Raw genomic sequence first — 21,994 nt, 5'->3', positions numbered from 1 at the left:
CAGGTAAAACAAAAAATAGGGTGGACAATGAAGCCCTGTAAGTCATGAATGGCTTCAGCAGTCAACATGATTTATAAAAGGTCGATCTTCTATAATGACTGAAGACTGAACTAAGAGTCCAGTAGGCAAATATATATATATATATATATATATGTGTGTGTAAGCAAATTGCACATAATGAGGCCAACAGACCCAGATGATGACTAGTGGGACACCATGAAAATGCTATGACTTATGACCAGACATCCTAAGAGATGATGGCTGCTAAGGCAAGTCTGAAACTTTAAGAAAAGCATTTAATATTTTTCTTGAGCTAAGGATTCTAATTACAAATTTGGCTTTTTTTATTGTTATTATAACACAAAGTGACAGAGAAAATAATAAATAGCCAATAACTCAAGTTGCTCTTTAAGCTTAATAAAAAGCCTGGTACTAGTCTAGTATAGAAGACCATCTATAACATTAATTTTTTTTGCAGGTAGCGACATGGTGGAGGCTGAGATAGAGAATATCAATATTGTGACATCACCATACAAAATCCTCTTTACCAAAACCTCCAAATATTTCAAACCTGGAATTCCTTTTGATATGATGGTAATGGCCTGCTTGAGGTATCTGTGTGTTCCTGGGGTCATCTTCTGCTTCTACCATTGACTGATTTCACCCGCCTAAGTTCACACTTTCTGTAGCTTGTTCTTGTCCATTTTCATTATACATGACATTATACATGTTGCATACATTTACAGCAAAGGTCTTCAGACTTCCTTTTGGGTTCAGAACTTCAAGTCTACACTTTGTAGTCAAAATGTGGTCAGTCATATAATGTGGCCATCAAAGTCACTCTTTTAGAATTCTAAAGGTATCCAAGACAAAGACTTAGCATTCATTCTCACAATCCTAAATGATCTTCAGGATCCCTCAAGGGGAACCCCTTTTTATGTCTTAGGCCACCCAAAGAGGGATGTCTCCATTCTTGTTTCTTTTCTGTAACTGAAATTTATTTTTCCTTTAGGTCTATGTAACCAATCCTGATGGTTCTCCTGCTCATCATATCCCTGTGGTGGCTGAGCCAGGAAACATTGAAGGGACTACTCAAGCAGATGGAACCACACGGCTGATACTTAACACACGCATACATATAAACCATCTGCCCATAACTGTGAGAAACTGGCTATTAGAATCCTTTTTCTTTAGTCAAGAGTCATTATGTAGACTTCAATGAATCTGCAAATGACAGTTAATCAACCCAAGTTTTGGTGGAATACAGCTCTATGCCTACATGAATGCTAACTTTCAGAGAATATTGGGCTTTTGATACAATGCAGTGCCAGCTTGTTTATAAGTCCATAGAATTTATTAACGAATGCAATTTAGAATAGGATCCGTTGTCTGAAAACCCATTTTCTCTGTTGTCTCAAGGGGGACACAGGGACTATGGGGTTAAGCACCACCCTCCAGGAGGCAGGAAACTTATGTTAATGAAAAAAGGGGGCGTGCCAGGTACGGTGCCTTAACTCCACACTAGAGTCAATCCAATCAGTTTTTAAGTGTCCTGCTTCCAAGGAGGATGGACGACTACAAGCTCCAAGCTTCAAGTTGAATTGGGGGTAAAACCCCCTTTGTGGGATGCCCACCAGAGTCAGTCCATGGCCTTCTGGCTAAACAAGACTCGCATAGGCATGCCTGCAATCCGTGGAGGGAGAGCAGAGGGCCTAGGGTGCGGCTAAATGTGAGTAGATTTCACCATCTATTCCCTACACGGTTGCTCTCCTCCCCCAGGGCTGCTCCCCTGCCACCATTATGCCAAAATTGCCTGCGCAAATTAGTGACTCCGTGGGCCTAACCTTTTCCCTGGATTCTGCCCCTTTTCATGGCTCCTGTGCGCGTTCTCCTTCTCCATCGTTTCAGCAGGGGAATGAGCAGATTTGGATTAATTCAGCGCCATTCTACGCGCCTTCTGTGGAACGCATCCAGTAATGTGTGTAGAAGGAGGCGGCCCTTGCATTCCAAGCCTCCTTGCACAGCCGCTGATTTGCACGCTTCCCTGACGAGTCTATGTGCGGCTCTCTATTATCGCAGCACACAAGCACCTGAAATCTCTGGCCCCTCAGCGCACTGGCACTTATAGAAGTCCTTACAGGCTTCCAGGGGCATTATCAGACGCCTTATTGCCTACCACCTGCAGCCAAATCCCTCAGCTGGTACCATAGTCCCTGCTTATGGCAGAAGGTAAGTCAGGGGGACTATTCCCTAGGGCAGGGGGAGCACTAGCAACTGCAGCCCAAATTACCTATTTTGCCTGCAAGCATTGCCAATTAAAGATTCCAGGGGGTCAGGGTGAGCCCCTCTGCAGATCTTGTACCAAGGGAGCCCCCGCTGTGCCTGTACCAGGAGGTACCACTACTTCCACAGCTGCTCAGTCTAGCCCTTCTTCTGGAGAAGACACACCACAAGACAGCATGGCCGGCCCCTCTTCAGAGCCCCACGATGTTCAACATGACATAGAACATATCATTAAGGGCGTAACAGAGGTCCTAAAAATCTCTCAGTCTCAAGACCCACAGTCTCAAACCTCCAGCCTATTTAAATGAAAACACAAATCTTCTCTCTGTTTTCCTTCACACGACCAACTGCTGAATATTATACAAGAGGAGTGGAATTATCCTGAAAGAAAGTTTCAAGCCACTCGAAAATTCTCCAAGTCCTATCCCTTCTCTAAAGAATTGGTGGACAAGTGGTCAATGCCTCCTACAGTAGATGCTCCTGTTTCCAGATTGTCTAAATCTACTACACTACCAGTCACAGATGCCGCAGCATTCAAGGATTCCTCTGATCGACGCCTAGAGGGTTTTCTCAAAGCGGTGTCCTCGTCAGCCGGTTCTACCCTTCGTCCCGTCCTGGGTAGCAAGAGCCATTCAGGCCTGGGCTGAATCCCTTCTTACAGATATTCAAGAGGGTGTTCCTAGAACGGATCTAGTTTCATCAGTACAATCCATAGTTGAGGCTTCTGCCTATCTTTCCGAGACTACACTTGACACAGTACAGATTACCGCACGCACATCAGCACTATCCGTAGCGGCTCGGGGAACACTATGGTTAAAGAATTGGACGGCTGACCTCAGTTCTAAGAAGTCCTTAACTTCGCTTCCCTTCAAAGGCCAACGACTGTTTGGTGAGGAGCTGGAAAAGATTATTTCCCAAGCAACTGGGGGAAAGAGCACATTCCTACCCCAGTCCAAGTCTCAACCTTCTTCCACATTCCGCCAAAGAAAGTATTTTCGAGGCCAATCCAGTCGGTCTTCAAGACGATACAGCCCGCCTCAACGGTCCAATTTTCGTTCCAAACCTACCGACAAGGGACGACCAGCATGGAAAAACAACAAATTCCACAACAAACCTACAGCAGACAAACCCGTTTCAGGTTGACGGGGCACCCCCTCCGGAACCACAGCAGTCCATAGGGGGCAGACTACTACGGTTCCGGGAGGTTTGGAATCAATACTCGTTGGACGCCTGGGTCAACAAGATCATCACAGAAGGTTACCACCTCGATTTTTCCTCCTTTCCTCCCAGAAAATTCTTCATGTCAAGACTACCAACAAATCCCACGAAGGCCCAAACCTTTCTGGACAACAAGATGGAGCAGAGTGGGGTGATCATTCCAGTGCCTCCGTCAGAAACCTTCTCAGGTTTTTACTCCAATCTGTTCCTAGTGCCCAAGAAGGACGGCTCCTTCAGACCGGTACTAGATCTCAAATTCCTCAACAAATATCTTTCGGTCTGTACTGTTCAAGATGGAGACGCTCCGCTCAGTCATCCGAGGGATGGAGTCGGGACAATTCCTTATGTCGCTGGACATCAAAGACGCCTATATACAAATAGTCAGCCAGCACTCACCACTTTGATTTTTAAATGTAACGACCAGGTGCACGTCAATTGGTGTCCACTTCCACCAGCTTCAATATCCCAAAATCACAGTAGACAGCACCAGTCTTGAAGATTATTTAAAAAAGCCTTTATTGGAACTTCATGGCTTTATCATCTGAACAATCGCAACAACGCTTCAAGCCGCATGGCCCTTTATCAAGTTAAAGGACCAGTAACGTCAAAAATGTTTACAAAAAAATTTGTTAGAATACAACGAAAAAAAAACACCAACACAAATTAAAATTTCAAATAGCAAAGCCTTTAATAAGAAATAACTTACAGAAACTCCACTTCCTGTCCTCTTCAGAAACGGCGAAAAGGCGACCATCCATCCTGCAGCGCTCCATTTCTCCTCCTGGATATTCACTGACAGCATGCAGCTGGGAGAGTGTGCTTCCCCTTGTCAAGCAGCGGGCTTCTTGCGGCTCTGTAGGATGGACACGGTGATCAGCGCAATTTACCAGTTGAGGGATTCAACAACGTGCTCCTGCCGACCCTACCCGACCCCTTGTTCGTGTCTTTGGTGGAGGAGCAGCGCCTGTGCTTCTCTGCAGCTCCTGCTGGTGACCGCACAGCTCAGCGCACAGTGAACGATGTCAAGCCTGTCCTATGGACCCCTGGAAGACGAGATCCTTGTTGCAAACAGCAGGATCCAAGTGCCCTTTGGCAGGACAGTCTTCCTGGATGATGGATCCCATCCACGACCTGCTGATCCCGGGAGACAACGAGCCCCTGTCTCAGAGGCCGGGCCGCCTGACCCCCAACAAGTGCGAGTTCCCAGGAAGTGAAGTACTCGCACCTGGGCGCCCGCAGCGTGCCGGACTTCAACTTCAGCAGCAACTCTTCAACCGCGGGACCCACTCAGCGCAGTCACCAGGGGGCAGACACCATGGAAACGGTCCTGGAGAAGTTGGTGGGGCTCGAGTCCTTCCCTTCCCCGTACTTTGATGAAGACGATTTCTTCACCGATCATTCCTCTAGGGACGCCCAGGTGCGAGTACTTCACTTCCTGGGAACTCGCACTGGAACTTGTTGGGGGTCAGGCGGCCCGGCCTCTGAGACAGGGGCTCGTTGTCTCTCGGGATCAGCAGGTAGTGGATGGGATCCATCATCCAGGAAGACTGTCCTGCCAAAGGGCACTTGGATCATGCTGTTTGCAACAAGGATCTCGTCTTCCAGGGGTCCATAGGACAGGCTTGACATCGTTCACTGTGCACTGAGCTGTGCGGTCACCAGCAGGAGCTGCAGAGAAGCACAGGCGCTGCTCCTCCACCAAAGACACGAACAAGGGGTCGGGTAGGGTCGGCAGGAGCACGTTGTTGAATCCCTCAACTGGTAAATTGCGCTGATCACTGTGTCCATCCTACAGAGCCGCAAGAAGCCCGCTGCTTGACAAGGGGAAGCACACTCTCCCAGCTGCATGCTGTCAGTGAATATCCAGGAGGAGAAATGGAGTGCTGCAGGATGGATGGTCGCCTTTTCGCCGTTTCTGAAGAGGACAGGAAGTGGAGTTTCTGTAAGTTATTTCTTATTAAAGGCTTTGCTATTTTAAATTTTAATTTGTGTTGGTGTTTTTTTTTCGTTGTATTCTAACGAATTTTTTTGTAAAATTTTTTGACTTTACTGGTCCTTTAATGTTTCACACATGGTTACACATTTTTATATTACCTTGTATAGCGCCATCTTGTGGCTCAATCCTTAAACACATCACAAACTACAGATCACAAAAGATTTAATCATGCTATATTTTGTTTTGTCGGTGGAGCCTCCTTCTCCATATCTATGCTGCTATTTCCTTGTTCAAAAATCTGTAATATTAAAAACATAAATAAAAATCCAGTTAAAAACATACTTAGCGGAATATAGAGTGTAAGTCGTATTAACGATTTAGGCCATGGGGCTCCATGGTTTCTAAGCAACGTATCCACCATGCTTCTTTCTTTAACAGTTCCTTATTTCTATCCCCTCCCCGTCGAAGTTTGGGCACATTATCTACAACTTGGAACTTTAATTGTTGGACCCCATGGCCTTTTTCCACAAAGTGGCTTGCAACAGCCTGATCTATTTTCTTTAACCTTATGGCAGACTTGTGTTCCCGTATCCTGTCTCGTATCATGCGAGTAGTCTGCCCCACATATAAATACCCACAAGGGCATTTCACAATATACACTACAAAAGTAGATGTGCAAGTGTAATATCCCCTGATCTTGATGGGGTTGCCCTTACGTGGATGATACACAGTGTCTCCCTTTTGACAGTTGGAACAACAGTTACACGAAAGGCACGGGAAAGTCCCATTATTTTTTTGGGCGCAATACACCTTGCCTCATTTGTTTGCCCCCCAGGTCCGACCTCACCAGCATAGAACCTAGGGTTCTATTTTTCTTGTATGACATGAGGGGTAAAGCTTGAAAGGCTTCCACAGTTGGTATCCCCTCCTTAAGTAAACTCCAGTGTCTATTAATAATTTTAGCCACATCTTTACTTAAAGATGTATATTTAGAAATAAATGGAATTCTCTTAGTTTTATTTTTATGTTTGCCCTGATGTTTACACTCCTTTCGGTCACCCTCAATTTCTTTCCGTTGCTGTTTTAATAAAGGCATCGGATACCCTCTCTGAACGAATTTATCTTGCATCTCCTCCAAACGTTCACTCTGTCTGTCTTTGTTGGATACAATCCTTTTTACCCGTAAAAATTGTGATTTTGGTAATGACCTTTTTGTTGAGACTGGATGGAACGACTCATAGTGTAGGAGGATGTTCTTATCAGTTGGCTTAACAACAAAAAGGTCTATTTCTAGTTTCCCGTCATGATTTAATACCACAGTATCTAAAAAAGCTATTTTTCTTTCATCGGCATGTAATGTGAATTTAATATGAGGTAGCGCCAAATTAATTTGTTGGTGAAAATTTTTGAGGCAAGGTGTATTGCGCCCAAAAAATAATGGGACTTTCCCGTGCCTTTCCTGTAACTGTTGTTCCAACTGTCAAAAGGGAGACACTGTGTATCATCCACGTAAGGGTAACCCCATCAAGATCAGGGGATATTACACTTGCACATCTACTTTTGTAGTGTATATTGTGAAATGCCCTTGTGGGTATTTATATGTGGGGCAGACTACTCGCATGATACATACGAGACAGGATACGGGAACACAAGTCTGCCATAAGGTTAAAGAAAATAGATCAGGCTGTTGCAAGCCACTTTGTGGAAAAAGGCCATGGGGTCCAACAATTAAAGTTCCAAGTTGTAGATAATGTGCCCAAACTTCGACGGGGAGGGGATAGAAATAAGGAACTGTTAAAGAAAGAAGCATGGTGGATACGTTGCTTAGAAACCATGGAGCCCCATGGCCTAAATCGTTAATACGACTTACACTCTATATTCCGCTAAGTATGTTTTTAACTGGATTTTTATTTATGTTTTTGATATTACAGATTTTTGAACAAGGAAATAGCAGCATAGATATGGAGAAGGAGGCTCCACCGACAAAACAAAATATAGCATGATTACATCTTTTGTGATCTGTAGTTTGTGATGTGTTTAAGGATTGAGCCACAAGATGGCGCTATACAAGGTAATATAAAAATGTGTAACCATGTGTGAAACTTTAACTTGATAAAGGGCCATGCGGCTTGAAACATTGTTGCGATTGTTCAGATGATAAAGCCATGAAGTTCCAATAAAAGCTTTTTTAAATAATCTTCAAGACTGGTGCTGTCTGCTGTGATTTTGGGATATCAAAGACGCCTATCTCCATGTCCCCATCTGGCCTCCTCATCATCAATTTCTGAGATTTGCTTTTCAGAACCGACACTACCAGTTCGTAGCACTCCCCTTCGGTCTATCATCAGCCCCCAGGGTGTTCACCAAACTCATGGTGGTGACCGCTGCAACACTAAGGATCCAGGGAATTTCCGTCACTCCTTATCTGGACGATCTATTTCTGAAGGCCAGAACAGAGGAGAAGAGCAGGAAAGACCTTCGACAGGTGATAGCCCTCCTACAAGAATTCGGTTGGACGATCAATTGGAAGAAATCCAACCTCATTTCCAGTGACCAGATGAAAGTCCTCGGTCTCGAGTTCGACACTCTCACTCAGCGAGTACTACTACCACCAGACAAGAGGGAGAAGATAAGAACTCTAGTCAGCAACCTGCTACAGACTCAGAGACCCTCAATTCATCTGGAAATCTCTACGGTGGTGACTCAATCCTGGGCGACACCGGATTAGTTCTCACGACAGACGCCAGCCTTCAGGGTTGGGGCGCAACATTCAATTCACTATCTGCACAAGGTCTATGGTCTCCCGTGGAGTCCAAACTGCCGATCAACATTCTAGAGTTACGAGCGGTATAACTAGCTCTTTATCACTGGTCCCAACACTTCCAGGCACAAGCGATACGCGTCCAAAGCGACAATTCTACCACAGTCGCATACATAAACAGACGAGGAGGGACCCGCAGCAAAGCAGCCCTAGCGGAAGTCCAACAGATATTAAACTGGGCGGAGTCACTATGCTGAAATCACGCAAACCCACTTCTTCTCGTGCATACCACAGAGTATCGCGCAGCTATTGGGATTGGTGTAAAGAAACGGCAGTTCCCATTTCAGACTCCGTTTCCTTCACGGAGTGCAAAATTCCAAGAGTATTGTCCTTTCTTCAACGAGGTTTACAGTTAGGACTTAAACTCAGCTCCTTGAAGGTTCAGGTGTCGGCTCTGTCAGTCCTTCTTCAAAACAGATTGGCCCTGGTTGACTCCGTTCGTACCTTCCTTCAGGGCGTGGCACACATCAGTCCTCCATTCCGTTCACCTTTTCCGGGTTGGGACCTCAATATCATTCTGGAAGCTCTTCTGGATCCTCCCTTCGATTTCCGAACAATTGCTTGTTGTATCTGATACAACATGGCTCACTTGGAAAGTAGTGTTTCTCTTAGCAATATCGTCGGCTAGGAGAGTCTCAGAGATCAGTGCCTTGTCCTGCGACCCTGCATTCCTTATATTCCACAAGGATAAAGCGGTTTTACAAACACTGCCATCCTTTCTTCCAAAGGTGGTATCGTCCTTCCACATAAACCAAGAGATTGTGGTGCCTTCCTTATGTCCAGATACCAAGAACGATAAAGAATGCAGACTTCACAGTCTGGACGTTGTCAGAGCACTTCGCTGGTATCTGGAAAGATCCAAGGATTTTCGGCATTCTCAGAACCTCTTTGTAATACCTTCTGGAGCCCGACGAGGCATGGCAGCCTCCAAGTCTTCAATCGCTCGATGGCTGAAAGAGACCATATGACAGGCCTACCTAGCCAAGGGCAAGTCTCTGCCGGAGGGCGTCGAGCCCATTCCACAAGGTCAGTGGGAGCCTCATGGGCCTGGCGCAACGCGGCTTCCCTCGACCAGATCTGCAGAGCAGCCACCTGGTCGTCTGTTCACACATTCACTCGATTCTACAAACTTGACACGTTTTCATCTGCAGAGGCCTCTTTTGGCCATAAGGTGTTACACGCTGTGGTGCAATAACGTGTTTCTCCTCCCTCCCACCCTACTTTTTTGGGACTGCTTTGTTAAGTCCCCATAGTCCCTGTGTCCCCCTTGAGACAACAGAGAAAACAGGATTTTTTGTTACTCATCGTTAAATCTGTTTCTCTGTGGTCGATAGGGGGACACAGGGCTTCCCATCCCTTGCCAGTTGACCATGTTGGTCTATGGGAATGTTCTTCCTGAGTTATCATTTTTGCATTTACTACTTTAAAACATGTTTTGTTAGCAGTGTCTTTGGTACCAACTGATTGGATTGACTCTAGTGTGGGGTTAAGCCACCGTACCTGGCACGCCCTCTTTTTTCATTAACATAAAGTGCCCTGCCTCCTGGAGGGTGGAACTTAACCCCATAGTTCCTGTGTCCCCCTATCGACCACAGAGAAACAGATTTAACGGTGAGTAACAAAAAATCCTGTTATATACAAAGATCTGCATTGCAGGAAGGCAATAGACATCGAGCACAGCAAAGATTATTTACTTTTTTAAATGTCCTTTTTTCTAAGTAATGAAATAAACAGCAATTTGTACTTGATGGTTAATGAGCTGCATGAATCCATACTAGTTGCAAAATATTCCTATTGGGTTTATTTAATGTTTAAATGATTTTTTTAGTAGACTTAAGGTATGGTGGGTCGAATTATAGAGCACTTGGACTGTAACCCAAAAATAAATGAGGCCCATATTTGTTGACAGACTATGATTAGTTGTGCCTTCCATACTCTAGAATCTACAATCGTTTTTTTTTTCCTAAGTGTGGCGAGACATGTATATATCTAGAAGTCCAAAAATTGTTATCTCATAAGGTTCTTTTCTTCCATCCCCAGGTGAAAACCAATGACCGAAATTTGCCTGATCAGCACCAAGCAACTGCCACCATGAATGCTACAGCTTACAGACCCTCAAAAGCGCTCGGGAACTACCTGCACATCAGCATTGCTGGGTCAGAGATAAAACCTGGAGAAAACACCGTGAACTTTCTTATCCGAAACAGGGACAGGAGTGTTACAACACAAATAAAACATTTTACATATCTGGTAAACAAAGTTCCAAACTTTAAGAAGCCCACCATGATTGACGGAGTGTTTCTGCCATGCAGTCTATAGTTACAGCTAGATCTCTCTTAAAGGAGATGTAAAACCTACATTTTCCTACCATATGTATAAATTGGGCATATACTCCCCACCCGAGCAACATCATTTGTACTGCCTATACCCCTCCATTTGCCAGTGCCATCACATTTTCCTAAAACATCTTTCATCCGGCAGCCATTTTCCCATCATCAGTAACATTGAGACATGTATGCTCTAAAGTTCATGCAATGCAGAATGCTGGTTTACAAAGGCACAACGTACTTTGATAAATAGTTCTGCTGGGGTTGAGCACTGTAATGGTTAAGCTGAGTTCATGAGAGGGGTTAGGGAGGAAAAATAGGATCAGACAGCTACAGCAGAGTTTCTATGGGAACCAGCAATGCTATCTCTTCATTGGCTGTTAGACTGGAGGGTGTGTTTAGTAATCTGAGCTGAGAAGAACTGAGCATGCTCATAAGCCAACAGCCAAAGTAAATTCCTGAGAGGGGGCAGAGTGGTTTAGAGGAGGAGATGGATTGCTAAGTGATTAAGGTGATGCTGCAGCCTTACTGTTAATCTTTTATGCCCATTCCCACTGGCCCTTTAAATAAGTGTATTATCTCTCTTGCAGATCATGAGCAGGGGAAGGATTGTAAAGGTGGGAAGGCAGCAACATCTGATTGGTCAGTCTCTGGTCACCATGTCTCTAGTTGTCAGTGAAGCCCTCATGCCATCCTTCCGTATTGTGGCGTATTACATTGTCAGCACTGATATAGGACGTGCTGTTGTGTCTGACTCTCTTTGGGTGGATGTGGTTGATGACTGCATGGGCACAGTAAGTCTGGCATGAAACAGAACGTATCCCTCAGTATATAAAATGCTTCATTTCAGGTTTTAGACCACTGCATCTTCTGCAGAGAAGCAGGCCCGGATTTGTAAAGAGGCTACCAAGACCCGGGCCTAGGGCGGCAGGATTTTAGGGGGCAACATGCTGCCCAACCACACCCACGTTTGTTCAGGAATAATTTTTTACATTTTCTGGGTGACAATCCCCAGTGTTCTCGTCCCAAGATTGAAAATTAAAGTGAATAAAGGGGAGGACAGGGCCGCCATTAGGGGGGCACAGGGGGTACTGCTGTGCTGAAGGGGGTCCGGCTGTGCTGCACTCTTTGAAATAGCCGGGCCCCCTTGACTGTGCCGAAGCTATGCTGCCTCTTCCTGAAGTCACAAACAGCCGAAGCCCTGAAAAGACCGAAGTCACGAAAACAGGTGAAATTGAAGTCCTGAAGCGGGGAAAAGACCTGAAAGTAAACCTTAAAAATAAGTGAATGTAAAATTTATGATTGTGCTATTCTAAGCACTTTTGCAATGTACATTCATTAGTTATTTTGTTTTGATTCCAAGATATTAAGGGATACATGTGCTGTTAATATGAATGAATTTTGTTACAACAGCGCCACCTGCTGGTCAGTTTCCCACCAGTCTGACCACCAAGTAGTCAAGGAAGTTGTCAGGAGAAAGAAAGAGGCTGCTCTGATGTTCTTCTGCTTAGGAAAAGAATTAGAAACCTTTCTCACATCTTTTTTAAGCAGAAGAACATCAGAGCAGCCTCTTTCTTTCTCCTGACAACTTCCTTGACTACTTGGTGGTCAGACTGGTGGGAAACTGACCAGCAGGTGGCGCTGTTGTAACAAATTCATTCATATTAACAGTACATGTATCCCTTAACATCTTGAAATCAAAACAAAATAACTAATGAATGTACATTGCAAAAGTTCTTGGAATAGCGCCATCATCAATTTTACATTCACTTATTTTTACGGTTTACTTATCCTTGAAGCCACAAAAACAGGCGAAATTGAAGTCCTGAAGTCGCGAAAAGACCCAACGTCACGAAAAAAGACAGAATTGAAGTCCTGAAGCTGCGAAAAGACCAAAAGTCACGAAAAAAGGCGAAATTGAAGTCCTGAAGTGGGGAAAAGACCCGAAGTCACTAAAGGAGGTGAAGTTGATGTTTTGAAGCCATGCCTTCAATTCTACTGAACAGCAATGTGTGTTTTTTATTTTAAAATTCCTGCTTTTGGGATATCTTACTGTATCTATTTTTCTTTATGGGAACCATTTCCTTATATGCAGTATATTAGATTGTTGAATGACAAGGCTTCATTGACCAGATTCCCCCACACAGGTGGAGAAGGGTCTTTACATTTAAAGGGGATCAATCATGTTTTGACTGTGTGTACCATATACAGTGTATTATATCATGTAAAATACAATTATAAAATGTATATTTATAAATATATATATATATATATGTTCCATATAGATTGTGGTTACTTTGCTGTATGATATTTTAATAACAATAAGTGCATGTTGATGATGTTGATGATGTTGTTGTGCAGTTGTCGGTGACTGGAGATAAGGACAGGGACAATGCCATACAAAGCCCTGGTTCTTCAATGAAGCTGAAGCTGATCGCAGACACTGGTGCTTACGTAGGATTGGTCATTGTGGATAAGGATGTCTATGTGCTGAACAGTAAATTTAAGATCACACAAAAAAAGGTGAGACTCCATGCATGCAAACTTATGGAGAAAACACAGATATCTGGGTTGCCATGCTACTAAAACTAATGCCGCTGTCTTAAGCTGGCCATAGACGCAAAGATCTGATCGTACGAATCGAGGATTTGTACAGTTTTCGGACCGCGTGTGGAGAGTCCTGACATTTTTCGTCCAACGGAGATCGGTCGTTTGGTCGGTTAAAAGATTTCTGTCGGCTGTCGATAATATCTCTGCGTGTATTTCCGATCATACGATTTTCAGCGGAAGACTCACCAGCTTTGGTCGGACATAACTGTCGTACGATTGCTGTCAGGGGCAGAACATCAGCTGATCTGTTCTTTTACTAAAAGAACGAAACATACGTTGATTCATACGATCGGATCTTTGCGTCTGTGGCCAGCTTTAGACTACTTCTTATAACACACACTATGGGAACCAACCAGTTGTTTTGCCTCTTTTTATTATAAACCTATTGTCCAGGTGTGGGATTTAGTGGAGAAGTCAGACATTGGCTGTACTCCTGGAAGTGGTGCAAACAGCGAGGGGGTCTTTTCTGATGCTGGACTTGCTCTAGAGACCTCCTTTGGTATTAACACAGCTCAAAGATCAGGTGAGCATTAACTTTATCTTTATTTGAAATTCTACTGGTTACTGCAGATTTGTACAGTAGAAATCACAAAATAGCATCCAGGGATAGATCTTTGGAGGAGTTAGTAAGTATAAAAACTGCTGAACAGCTGTCTGACATGATGATAGAATGCCTTTCATTACCAGCAGGGAAGTTGGACGCCCCTATGATTTTAATGGAACATGCTCAAGGCATATGGTCAATAAATGTGTACTTTATAGCCCTATCTAAATCCCTTTTATCAGTAACAACTGGAGGTTTGACTGAATCTTATTTTTTCTCTTTAGAGGCTCATTGTCCAGCTTCAGTACAACGCAAAAAACGCTCATCTGCTGCGCTCATTGAGATTAAAGAAGGTAAAGGTAAAGTAACTGGTTTGTTTCTGTGAAATTTGCCCGCCCCTAGGAAGGGAAATAGCATTGTTCCGTTTGCTTTGTCCAATGCACAGCCTATATGGCCACCTTCTAATTAATAATTAATTTGAGACTATTAGCCCCAAGATTATCAGCACCAAGATTACGTCAGTGTTATTTTCTCCTGTTCAAGTGAGGCATATAGTAATAATACCTGACTAGAGGGTCAACTCGTATACATCAACGATGTCTATTTGATCAACGGTATTTAGAACTGATAAAGATTGTTATGATTTCTTACTGTCTGAGGACCTATAGTATGCCAATATTTTAGCTTCACAATACAAGGACAACGCAAAGAAGTGCTGCCTGGATGGAATGCAGGAGAACATTAAGGCCACATCTGTGATTGAAGTGCCAGTTACATCTTGGATAGGTGCTAATTGTCATTCATATAAAGACCATATGGAAAACATTTGTGATGTGCCACAGTAGAGCACCTAGAATAGTCAAGGGATCCCCGCACTTTACTTTAGACTTAAAAGCCCTAAAAATGGCATCTAAAAAAAGCCAATGCCATTCCATCCATGATACCCATATTGACATTTCCAAGTTGCACTTGGCTAGCAGTTGGCAAATGAGGCCAAGAAGGTCCAGTCATCCTACAGAAAAATCAAATGATGGGATATTCATTTTCCTATACTTGTTTTCTAAGGTTCCATGGATTTTTCAAATAAAAGAGGAATGCAATGCACAGTTCCTTCATTCATTCATCATGTTCAGGAAACAATGTATTTTGTGCTCCAGGTGAGGAAGATGATGAATACTTGTTTGATTCTGAAATTGAGTTCAGGACGGAGTTTCCTGAGAGCTGGTTCTGGAAAGTGGAACACATGGTGAAGTGAGTATTCATTAAAACAATACGGAAACACATTTTATTACAACTTTTCACCATTTTTAAAAAGATTTTAACATTCTAAATCACTTGTAAAAGCTTTTTCCTACTTTCCCCACCAAACTTTCACCAAAAAGTGTTTCCACAGATTTGTACTGTCCCTCGGCTGTGGGCCCTACTAGCTAATTTGAATGGGGTACTAATAAAAAAAATGCTAATCACAAAATAACATGGCTCACCATGCCCCAATTTGTCTTGGCTATTAACTGTCATGCTCTAGCTCCCTAATCCACCCAAATCCTGCAAGCACTCCCCATTTAGTCACAATTAGGGCATGTTATATAAATTAAAGGAACAGTTTAGTGTATAAATAAAAACTGGGTAAATAGATGTATGTGCAAAATAAAAAATGTTTCTAATATAGTTAGTTAGGCAAAAATGTAATGTATAAAGGCTGGAGTGAGTGGATGTGTAACATAATAGCCAGAACACTACTTCCTGCTTTTCAGCTCTCTAACTCTGAGTTAGTCAGTGACTATAAGGGGGGCCACATGGGACATAACTGTTTAGTGAGTTTGTAATTGGTCCTCAGCATTCAGCTCAGATTCAAAAGCAACAGTTATGACCCCTGTGCCCCCCCTCAAGTCACTGATTGGTTACTGCCTGGTAACCAATCAGTGGAAACCAAGAGAGCTGAAAAGCAGGAAGTAGTGATCTGACTGACATGTGATACATCCAGTCACTCCAGCCTTTATACATTACATTTTTGGCTAACTAACTATATTAGATACATTTTTATTTTGCACAGCCTATCTATTTACCCAGTTTTTATTTTTACACTGAACAATTCCTTTAAAGGAACAGCTGCTCATTGTTTTTTAACTTCATTAATTCCTAAACCCCATTATTAACATGCATTGAATTTATTCATTTCCATCTTAACATTCCACTTTCACCCCCCACACAGTACTTCAAGCAAGACCCTAAACCTTTACTTGAAAGATTCCATCACCACCTGGGAGGTTCTAGCTGTGAGTTTGTCTGAAACAAAAGGTACTGTCCTTTATATTAGGCTTTAACTAAACCCAGTATGTTTGTGTATGTGATAAACAAAAATCAGAATTACAATGTTTTAATGTCTAATTGTCCATGTCTCAAAGGTGCTAGTCAGTTGCTTCTTGTTGGGTATATATTTTAGGATTACTCCGCTTTATTTATGAAAGATGAACATACGGAAATCTGTATGGTGCCATTACTCATGTCTTTAGCATCAGCGGTTTCCTTATGTAGGGTTGAGCATTATGACCAGGAGGGACATTTTGTGTATGTTGGGTATGATTTAGGGTTCAAAGTAAGGTGTTTCCCATGTAGGCTGAGTATGTATACCAGCAGTGTGTATGAGTGTGTTTTAGAACTGGAATTTTTCATAATATGGGACATTTGTTCCCAAACAATGATGCTGCCCCCAGGGAGTGCCCCTGGAGCTCTGGCAAGGGAAGGTTCAGCCTGAAAGCCTGGTGAGATATCTCAAGAATGCTGATATGCTCTTCTAGATACACCTGGATGACCATATGAAGGTCACTAAGGGTAAGCTTTAGGATGAACAGCAATTTGTGGTCTTAGCTCATACATGACAAAGGTCTTTGCCATGTTTGCAAGGGGCAGCAAGTAGTTGGAGTACTATGAGTAAAAATTAGTTTTTTCTTTAAACATTACTCTGTTTTCCAGTTGAACTGTGACACCTCCCCTTTCTTTTGGGTCAAGCTTTTATGAAATCATGGGATCTTGTTCAATTCATGAAGTCCTCTTCCCGATACCCAGGTCTGTGTGTGGCTCAGCCCTATGAGATTAAGGTGATGAAGGATTTCTATATCGACCTGAAACTTCCATATTCTGTTGTGAGGAACGAGCAGGTGGAGATTCGCGCCATTCTCTACAACTACAGGAATGACAGAATTAAGGTAAATGAATCAAAGAACAGTAACTTTGGTCCAAATATAGCAATGCTGTTTCCATCCTTCTTTCCGTGTTCATTCTAGTCTGCACTGATGCACTTAATTGCTTGTAAAGGCAAGAAAACCTTAATTCAAATGGAATGTACAGTTGTATGCCAAAAAAAGGTCCTTTCCAACTACTGTAGTAATGGAGAGAAATAATTAAAAGGCATTAAAAGCCTTATATAGTCTTCTTTAAATCGTCTTTGGTGATATCCCACCAACATCATGAGCTTCTCCGGGAGGCTTTAACATTGAGCAGGGTTTCAGTGATTGATGATGTATTAAATTATAGCTGCTTGAACTGTCCAGCGGAAGTTGGTACAGTTGCCTGACTCCATCCTTTCATGTGTTGCACAGGTGCGTGTGGAGCTTGCCCACAATCCAGAGTTTTGCAGTCTGTCCACGGCTAAGAAGAGGTACCGGCAGGAGGTTTGGATTAGAGCCCTCTCCTCCACTGCCGTCCCATTCATCATTGTGCCCCTCACTCTTGGCCAGCATGACATATCAGTGAATGCATCTGTTTCAGGACTTTTTGCTTCAGATGGTGTCCGGAAAAAGCTGAAAGTTGTGGTAAGTACACCTGCCTACACTGACTTTGTGCAAGATCTACAATTAGTGATGGGTGAATTTGTGCCGTTTTGCTTTGCCGAAAAATTCACGAATTTTGCGCGAAATTCGTGAAACAGCAAAAAAATTGTGAAATGGTGCCGGCGTCTCGTTTTTGACGCCGGCGCCCGTTTTTTTGACGCCGGTGTCCGTTTTTTCTGATGCCGGCGAAAAAAAATTTCGGGCGAATTTTTGTGGGTGTTTCGCGAATTTATTTGCTGGCGGCGAATTATAAGTACACCTGCCTACACTGACTCGGGAGCACTTTGTGCAAGATCTACAATTAGTGATGGGTGAATTTGTGCCATTTTGCTTTGCCGAAAAATTCACGAATTTCGCGCGAAATTCGTGAAACGGCAAAAAATTTGCGAAACAGTGCCGGCGAAAAAAATTTCGGGCGAATTTTCGCGGGCGTTTCGCAAATTTATTCGCTGGCGGCGAATCGCGCAAATTCGCAGCGATTTCGCGCCTGGCGAATAAATTTGCCCATCACTATCTACAATAGGATATGAATATAGTGAGGCATCTCTTGTACTCAACACTTTTGCCCTCTGGTAGTAAACAAAACTCTCTTTGCCCCTTCTATGAACTCACATGATTTCTAGTTACTCATTTCAAATTGCTTATCATCCTTTTCTAGCCTGAAGGAATACGCATTGCAGAAGATGTTAAGACTATAATTCTAGAGCCAGAAGTTAAAGGGAAAGGTCAGTATTGTGTATTTGGCACTAAGACACTCTTACAATACAAATAGAAGAGGGGGATGGTGGTTAGCACAGCTTTTCCAAATCGTATGCATCCAACTCTTTAATAGTTGCTCTGTGCTGCAACTTGATAAAGGGTATTGAACCCAAAACATGTTGTATTTACCACTGCCTGGTATAAAACGTTGTTTGCTGTAATACTGATGGAGTTCCTCTTGCTTCTCTTATACTTGGACTCTAACAATACAATAAGTTTATGGAACTCATCATTTCCATAGGTTAAAACTTAGTGACCATATAAAGGCACAAGGCTGCAGGCTGAGTTATACAGGGAACTCTGAGTATCACTCATGTATTATAAGGGATAATGTACCCCCTACTGTAAATGATAAGGATATTAGAAGTCACTGAGGGGTTGTTCTGTGACCATATAAAGGCACAAGGCTGTAGGCTGAGTTATACAGGGAACTCTGAGTATCACTCATGTATTATAAGGGATAATGTACCCCCTACTGTAAATGATAAGGATATTAGAAGTCACTGAGGGGTTGTTCTGTGACCATATAAAGACACAAGGCTGCAGGCTGAGTTATACAGGGAACTCTGAGTATCACTCATGTATTATAAGGGATAATGTACCCCCTACTGTAAATGATAAGGATATTAGAAGTCATTGAGGGGTTCTGTGACCATATAAAGACTGCAGGCTATAGGTTATACAGGTCAAATAAATCTGAGGTTATTTTTAATTCCCTTACATATTACAACAGGAGATACAATTTTTATGGAGTCTTATTGATTATTTTGATCACTAAGCACCAATTATAAATAATGATATCACCAAGCATAAAGAAAAAGTTATTTTTTTTTTTAAAGGACATTTATGTTTTTACATATTATTAAAGTTATTATTGGGATGTTCATATTATCTGCTCTCTAGAGTTCATCACTTATTTCCTAATTTTCTATAGATGGAGTACAGGAAGAAAAAGTTAAAGCCCTGAATCCCAGAAATATTGTTCCGCTTACGGATACTGAAACCATCATCACTTTACAAGGTGTTCATCAAGAGGACAGAGAAGCAAATGTTTAACAGCCCCTTTAAGATCTTCTTCTACTTTTTAAACTCTGCTATTTCTTTTCAACTGGCACTTCCATGTTTAGCTTTGCTTTTCTTATCTAAAACACCACTGCTTGTTGTCTGCCAAAAATGAATTACCTTCTTCTTAAACTCAGGAACCCCAATCAGTCAAATGGTGGAAGATGCCATTGATGGTAACAACATGAATCATCTGATTGTGGTGCCCACTGGTTGTGGGGAGCAGAATATGATCACAATGACTCCAAGTGTCATTGTCACACGCTATCTGGATGCAACTGGGCAGTGGGCTCGAGTTGGAGTGGAGCGCAGAGAAGAAGCCCTGAAAAATATGAGACAAGGTGAACAGACCGGGTGTGGGAAAAGGGGATTTCAGTGTGTAGGGTCTAGGTGTGTAGGTTCGATTTTGGGTGATCATACTACCCTACATATCCTTGATACAGCAATCTTTTCATAGCTCTGTAACATTGTTATGACCTAAATGGATTCTTGAATTTATGCCCTCAAAGAGGGATTACACAGGAGTAAATTTTGAGGTTGACTCAAAACTTAAGATATTACATGTGACTCTTATTAGAAAAGACTCTTGCTTAGGCTGCAGTGATATGTCCCTGGGGGTCTACAGTAGCTTTGTATTTGTGGTATGCTTAAAGGAAAACGATACCCCCAAAATGAACACTTAAGCAACAGATAGTTCCTATCATATTAAGTGGCATATTAAAGAATCTTACCAAACTGGAATATATATTTAAGTAAATATTGCCCTTTTACATCTCTTGCCTTGAGCCACCATTTCGTGATGGTCTGTGTGCTGCCTCAGAGATCACCTGACCAGAAATACTGCAGCTCTAACTGTAACAGGAAGAGATCACGTGACCAGAAATACTGCAGCTCTAACTGTAACAGGAAGAGATCCCCTGTCCAGAAATACTGCAGCTCTAACTGTAACAGGAAGAGATCATCTGACCAGAAATAGCTCTAACTGTAACAGGAAGAGATCACCTGACCAGAAATACTGCAGCTCTAACTGTAACACGAAGAGATCACCTGACCAGAAATACTGCAGCTCTAACTGTAACAGGAAGAGATCACCTGACCAGAAATACTGCAGCTCTAACTGTAACAGGAAGAGATCACCTGACCAGAAATACTGCAGCTCTAACTGTAACAGGAAGAGATCACCTGACCAGAAAAACTGCAGCTCTAACTGTAACAGGAAGAGATCAGCTGACCAGAAATACTACAGCTCTAACTGTAACAGGAAGAGATCCCCTGTCCAGAAATACTGCAGCTCTAACTGTAACAGGAAGAGATCACCTGACCAGAAATACTGCAGCTCTAACTGTAACAGGAAGAGATCACCTGACCAGAAATACTGCAGCTCTAACTGTAACAGGAAGAGATCACCTGACCAGAAATACTGCAGCTCTAACTGTAACAGGAAGAGATCACCTGACCAGAAATACTGCAGCAATAACTGTAACAGGAAGAGATCACCTGACCAGAAATACTGCAGCTCTAACTGTAACAGGAAGAGATCACCTGACCAGAAATACTGCAGCTCTAACTGTAACAGGAAGAGATCACCTGACCAGAAATACTGTAGCTCTAACTGTAACAGGAAGAGATCACCTGACCAGAAATACTGCAGCTCTAACTGTAACAGGAAGAGATCACCTGACCAGAAATACTGCAGCTCTAACTGTAACAGGAAGAGATCACCTGACCAGAAATACTGCAGCTCTAACTGTAACAGGAAGAGATCACCTGACCAGAAAAACTGCAGCTATAACTGTAACAGGAAGAGATCAGCTGACCAGAAATACTACAGCTCTAACTGTAACAGGAAGAGATCCCCTGTCCAGAAATACTGCAGCTCTAACTGTAACAGGAAGAGATCACCTGACCAGAAATACTGCAGCTCTAACTGTAACAGGAAGAGATCACCTGACCAGAAATACTGCAGCTCTAACTGTAACAGGAAGAGATCACCTGACCAGAAATACTGCAGCTCTAACTGTAACAGGAAGAGATCACCTGACCAGAAATACTGCAGCAATAACTGTAACAGGAAGAGATCACCTGACCAGAAATACTGCAGCTCTAACTGTAACAGGAAGAGATCACCTGACCAGAAATACTGCAGCTCTAACTGTAACAGGAAGAGATCACCTGACCAGAAATACTACAGCTCTAACTGTAACAGGAAGAGATCACCTGACCAGAAATACTGCAGCTCTAACTGTAACAGGAAGAGATCACCTGACCAGAAATACTGCAGCTCTAACTGTAACAGGAAGAGATCACCTGACCAGAAATACTGTAGCTCTAACTGTAACAGGAAGAGATCACCTGACCAGAAATACTGCAACTCTAACTGTAACAGGAAGAGATCCCCTGTCCAGAAATACTGCAGCTCTAACTGTAACAGGAAGAGATCACCTGACCAGAAATACTGTAGCTCTAACTGTAACAGGAAGAGATCACCTGACCAGAAATACTGCAACTCTAACTGTAACAGGAAGAGATCCCCTGTCCAGAAATACTGCAGCTCTAACTGTAACAGGAAGAGATCACCTGACCAGAAATAGCTCTAACTGTAAC

At 42.9% G+C, this 21,994-nt stretch overlaps 1 protein-coding gene across 1 annotated transcript in view; it reads left to right on the top strand.

Moving 5' to 3' along the window:
* The window catches only part of LOC108703407 (A.superbus venom factor 1-like), a 57,275-nt gene that overhangs the window by 12,114 nt on the left and 23,167 nt on the right, over positions 1-21,994 (top strand). The window contains exons 10-23 of the mRNA XM_041588932.1: positions 479-594; positions 1,013-1,159; positions 10,299-10,508; positions 11,176-11,379; positions 12,947-13,108; positions 13,589-13,718; positions 14,024-14,098; positions 14,897-14,990; positions 15,952-16,037; positions 16,806-16,945; positions 17,339-17,551; positions 18,228-18,294; positions 19,263-19,349; positions 19,528-19,731. Of these exons, the coding sequence (XP_041444866.1) occupies positions 479-594; positions 1,013-1,159; positions 10,299-10,508; positions 11,176-11,379; positions 12,947-13,108; positions 13,589-13,718; positions 14,024-14,098; positions 14,897-14,990; positions 15,952-16,037; positions 16,806-16,945; positions 17,339-17,551; positions 18,228-18,294; positions 19,263-19,349; positions 19,528-19,731 (1,935 nt within the window). The remainder of the gene's footprint in view (positions 1-478; positions 595-1,012; positions 1,160-10,298; positions 10,509-11,175; positions 11,380-12,946; positions 13,109-13,588; positions 13,719-14,023; positions 14,099-14,896; positions 14,991-15,951; positions 16,038-16,805; positions 16,946-17,338; positions 17,552-18,227; positions 18,295-19,262; positions 19,350-19,527; positions 19,732-21,994) is intronic.

This window comes from Xenopus laevis, chromosome 3S (genome assembly GCF_017654675.1).
Source record: "Xenopus laevis strain J_2021 chromosome 3S, Xenopus_laevis_v10.1, whole genome shotgun sequence".
NCBI lineage: Eukaryota > Metazoa > Chordata > Amphibia > Anura > Pipidae > Xenopus > Xenopus laevis.
This window is presented reverse-complemented; position numbering and strand designations above follow the sequence as displayed.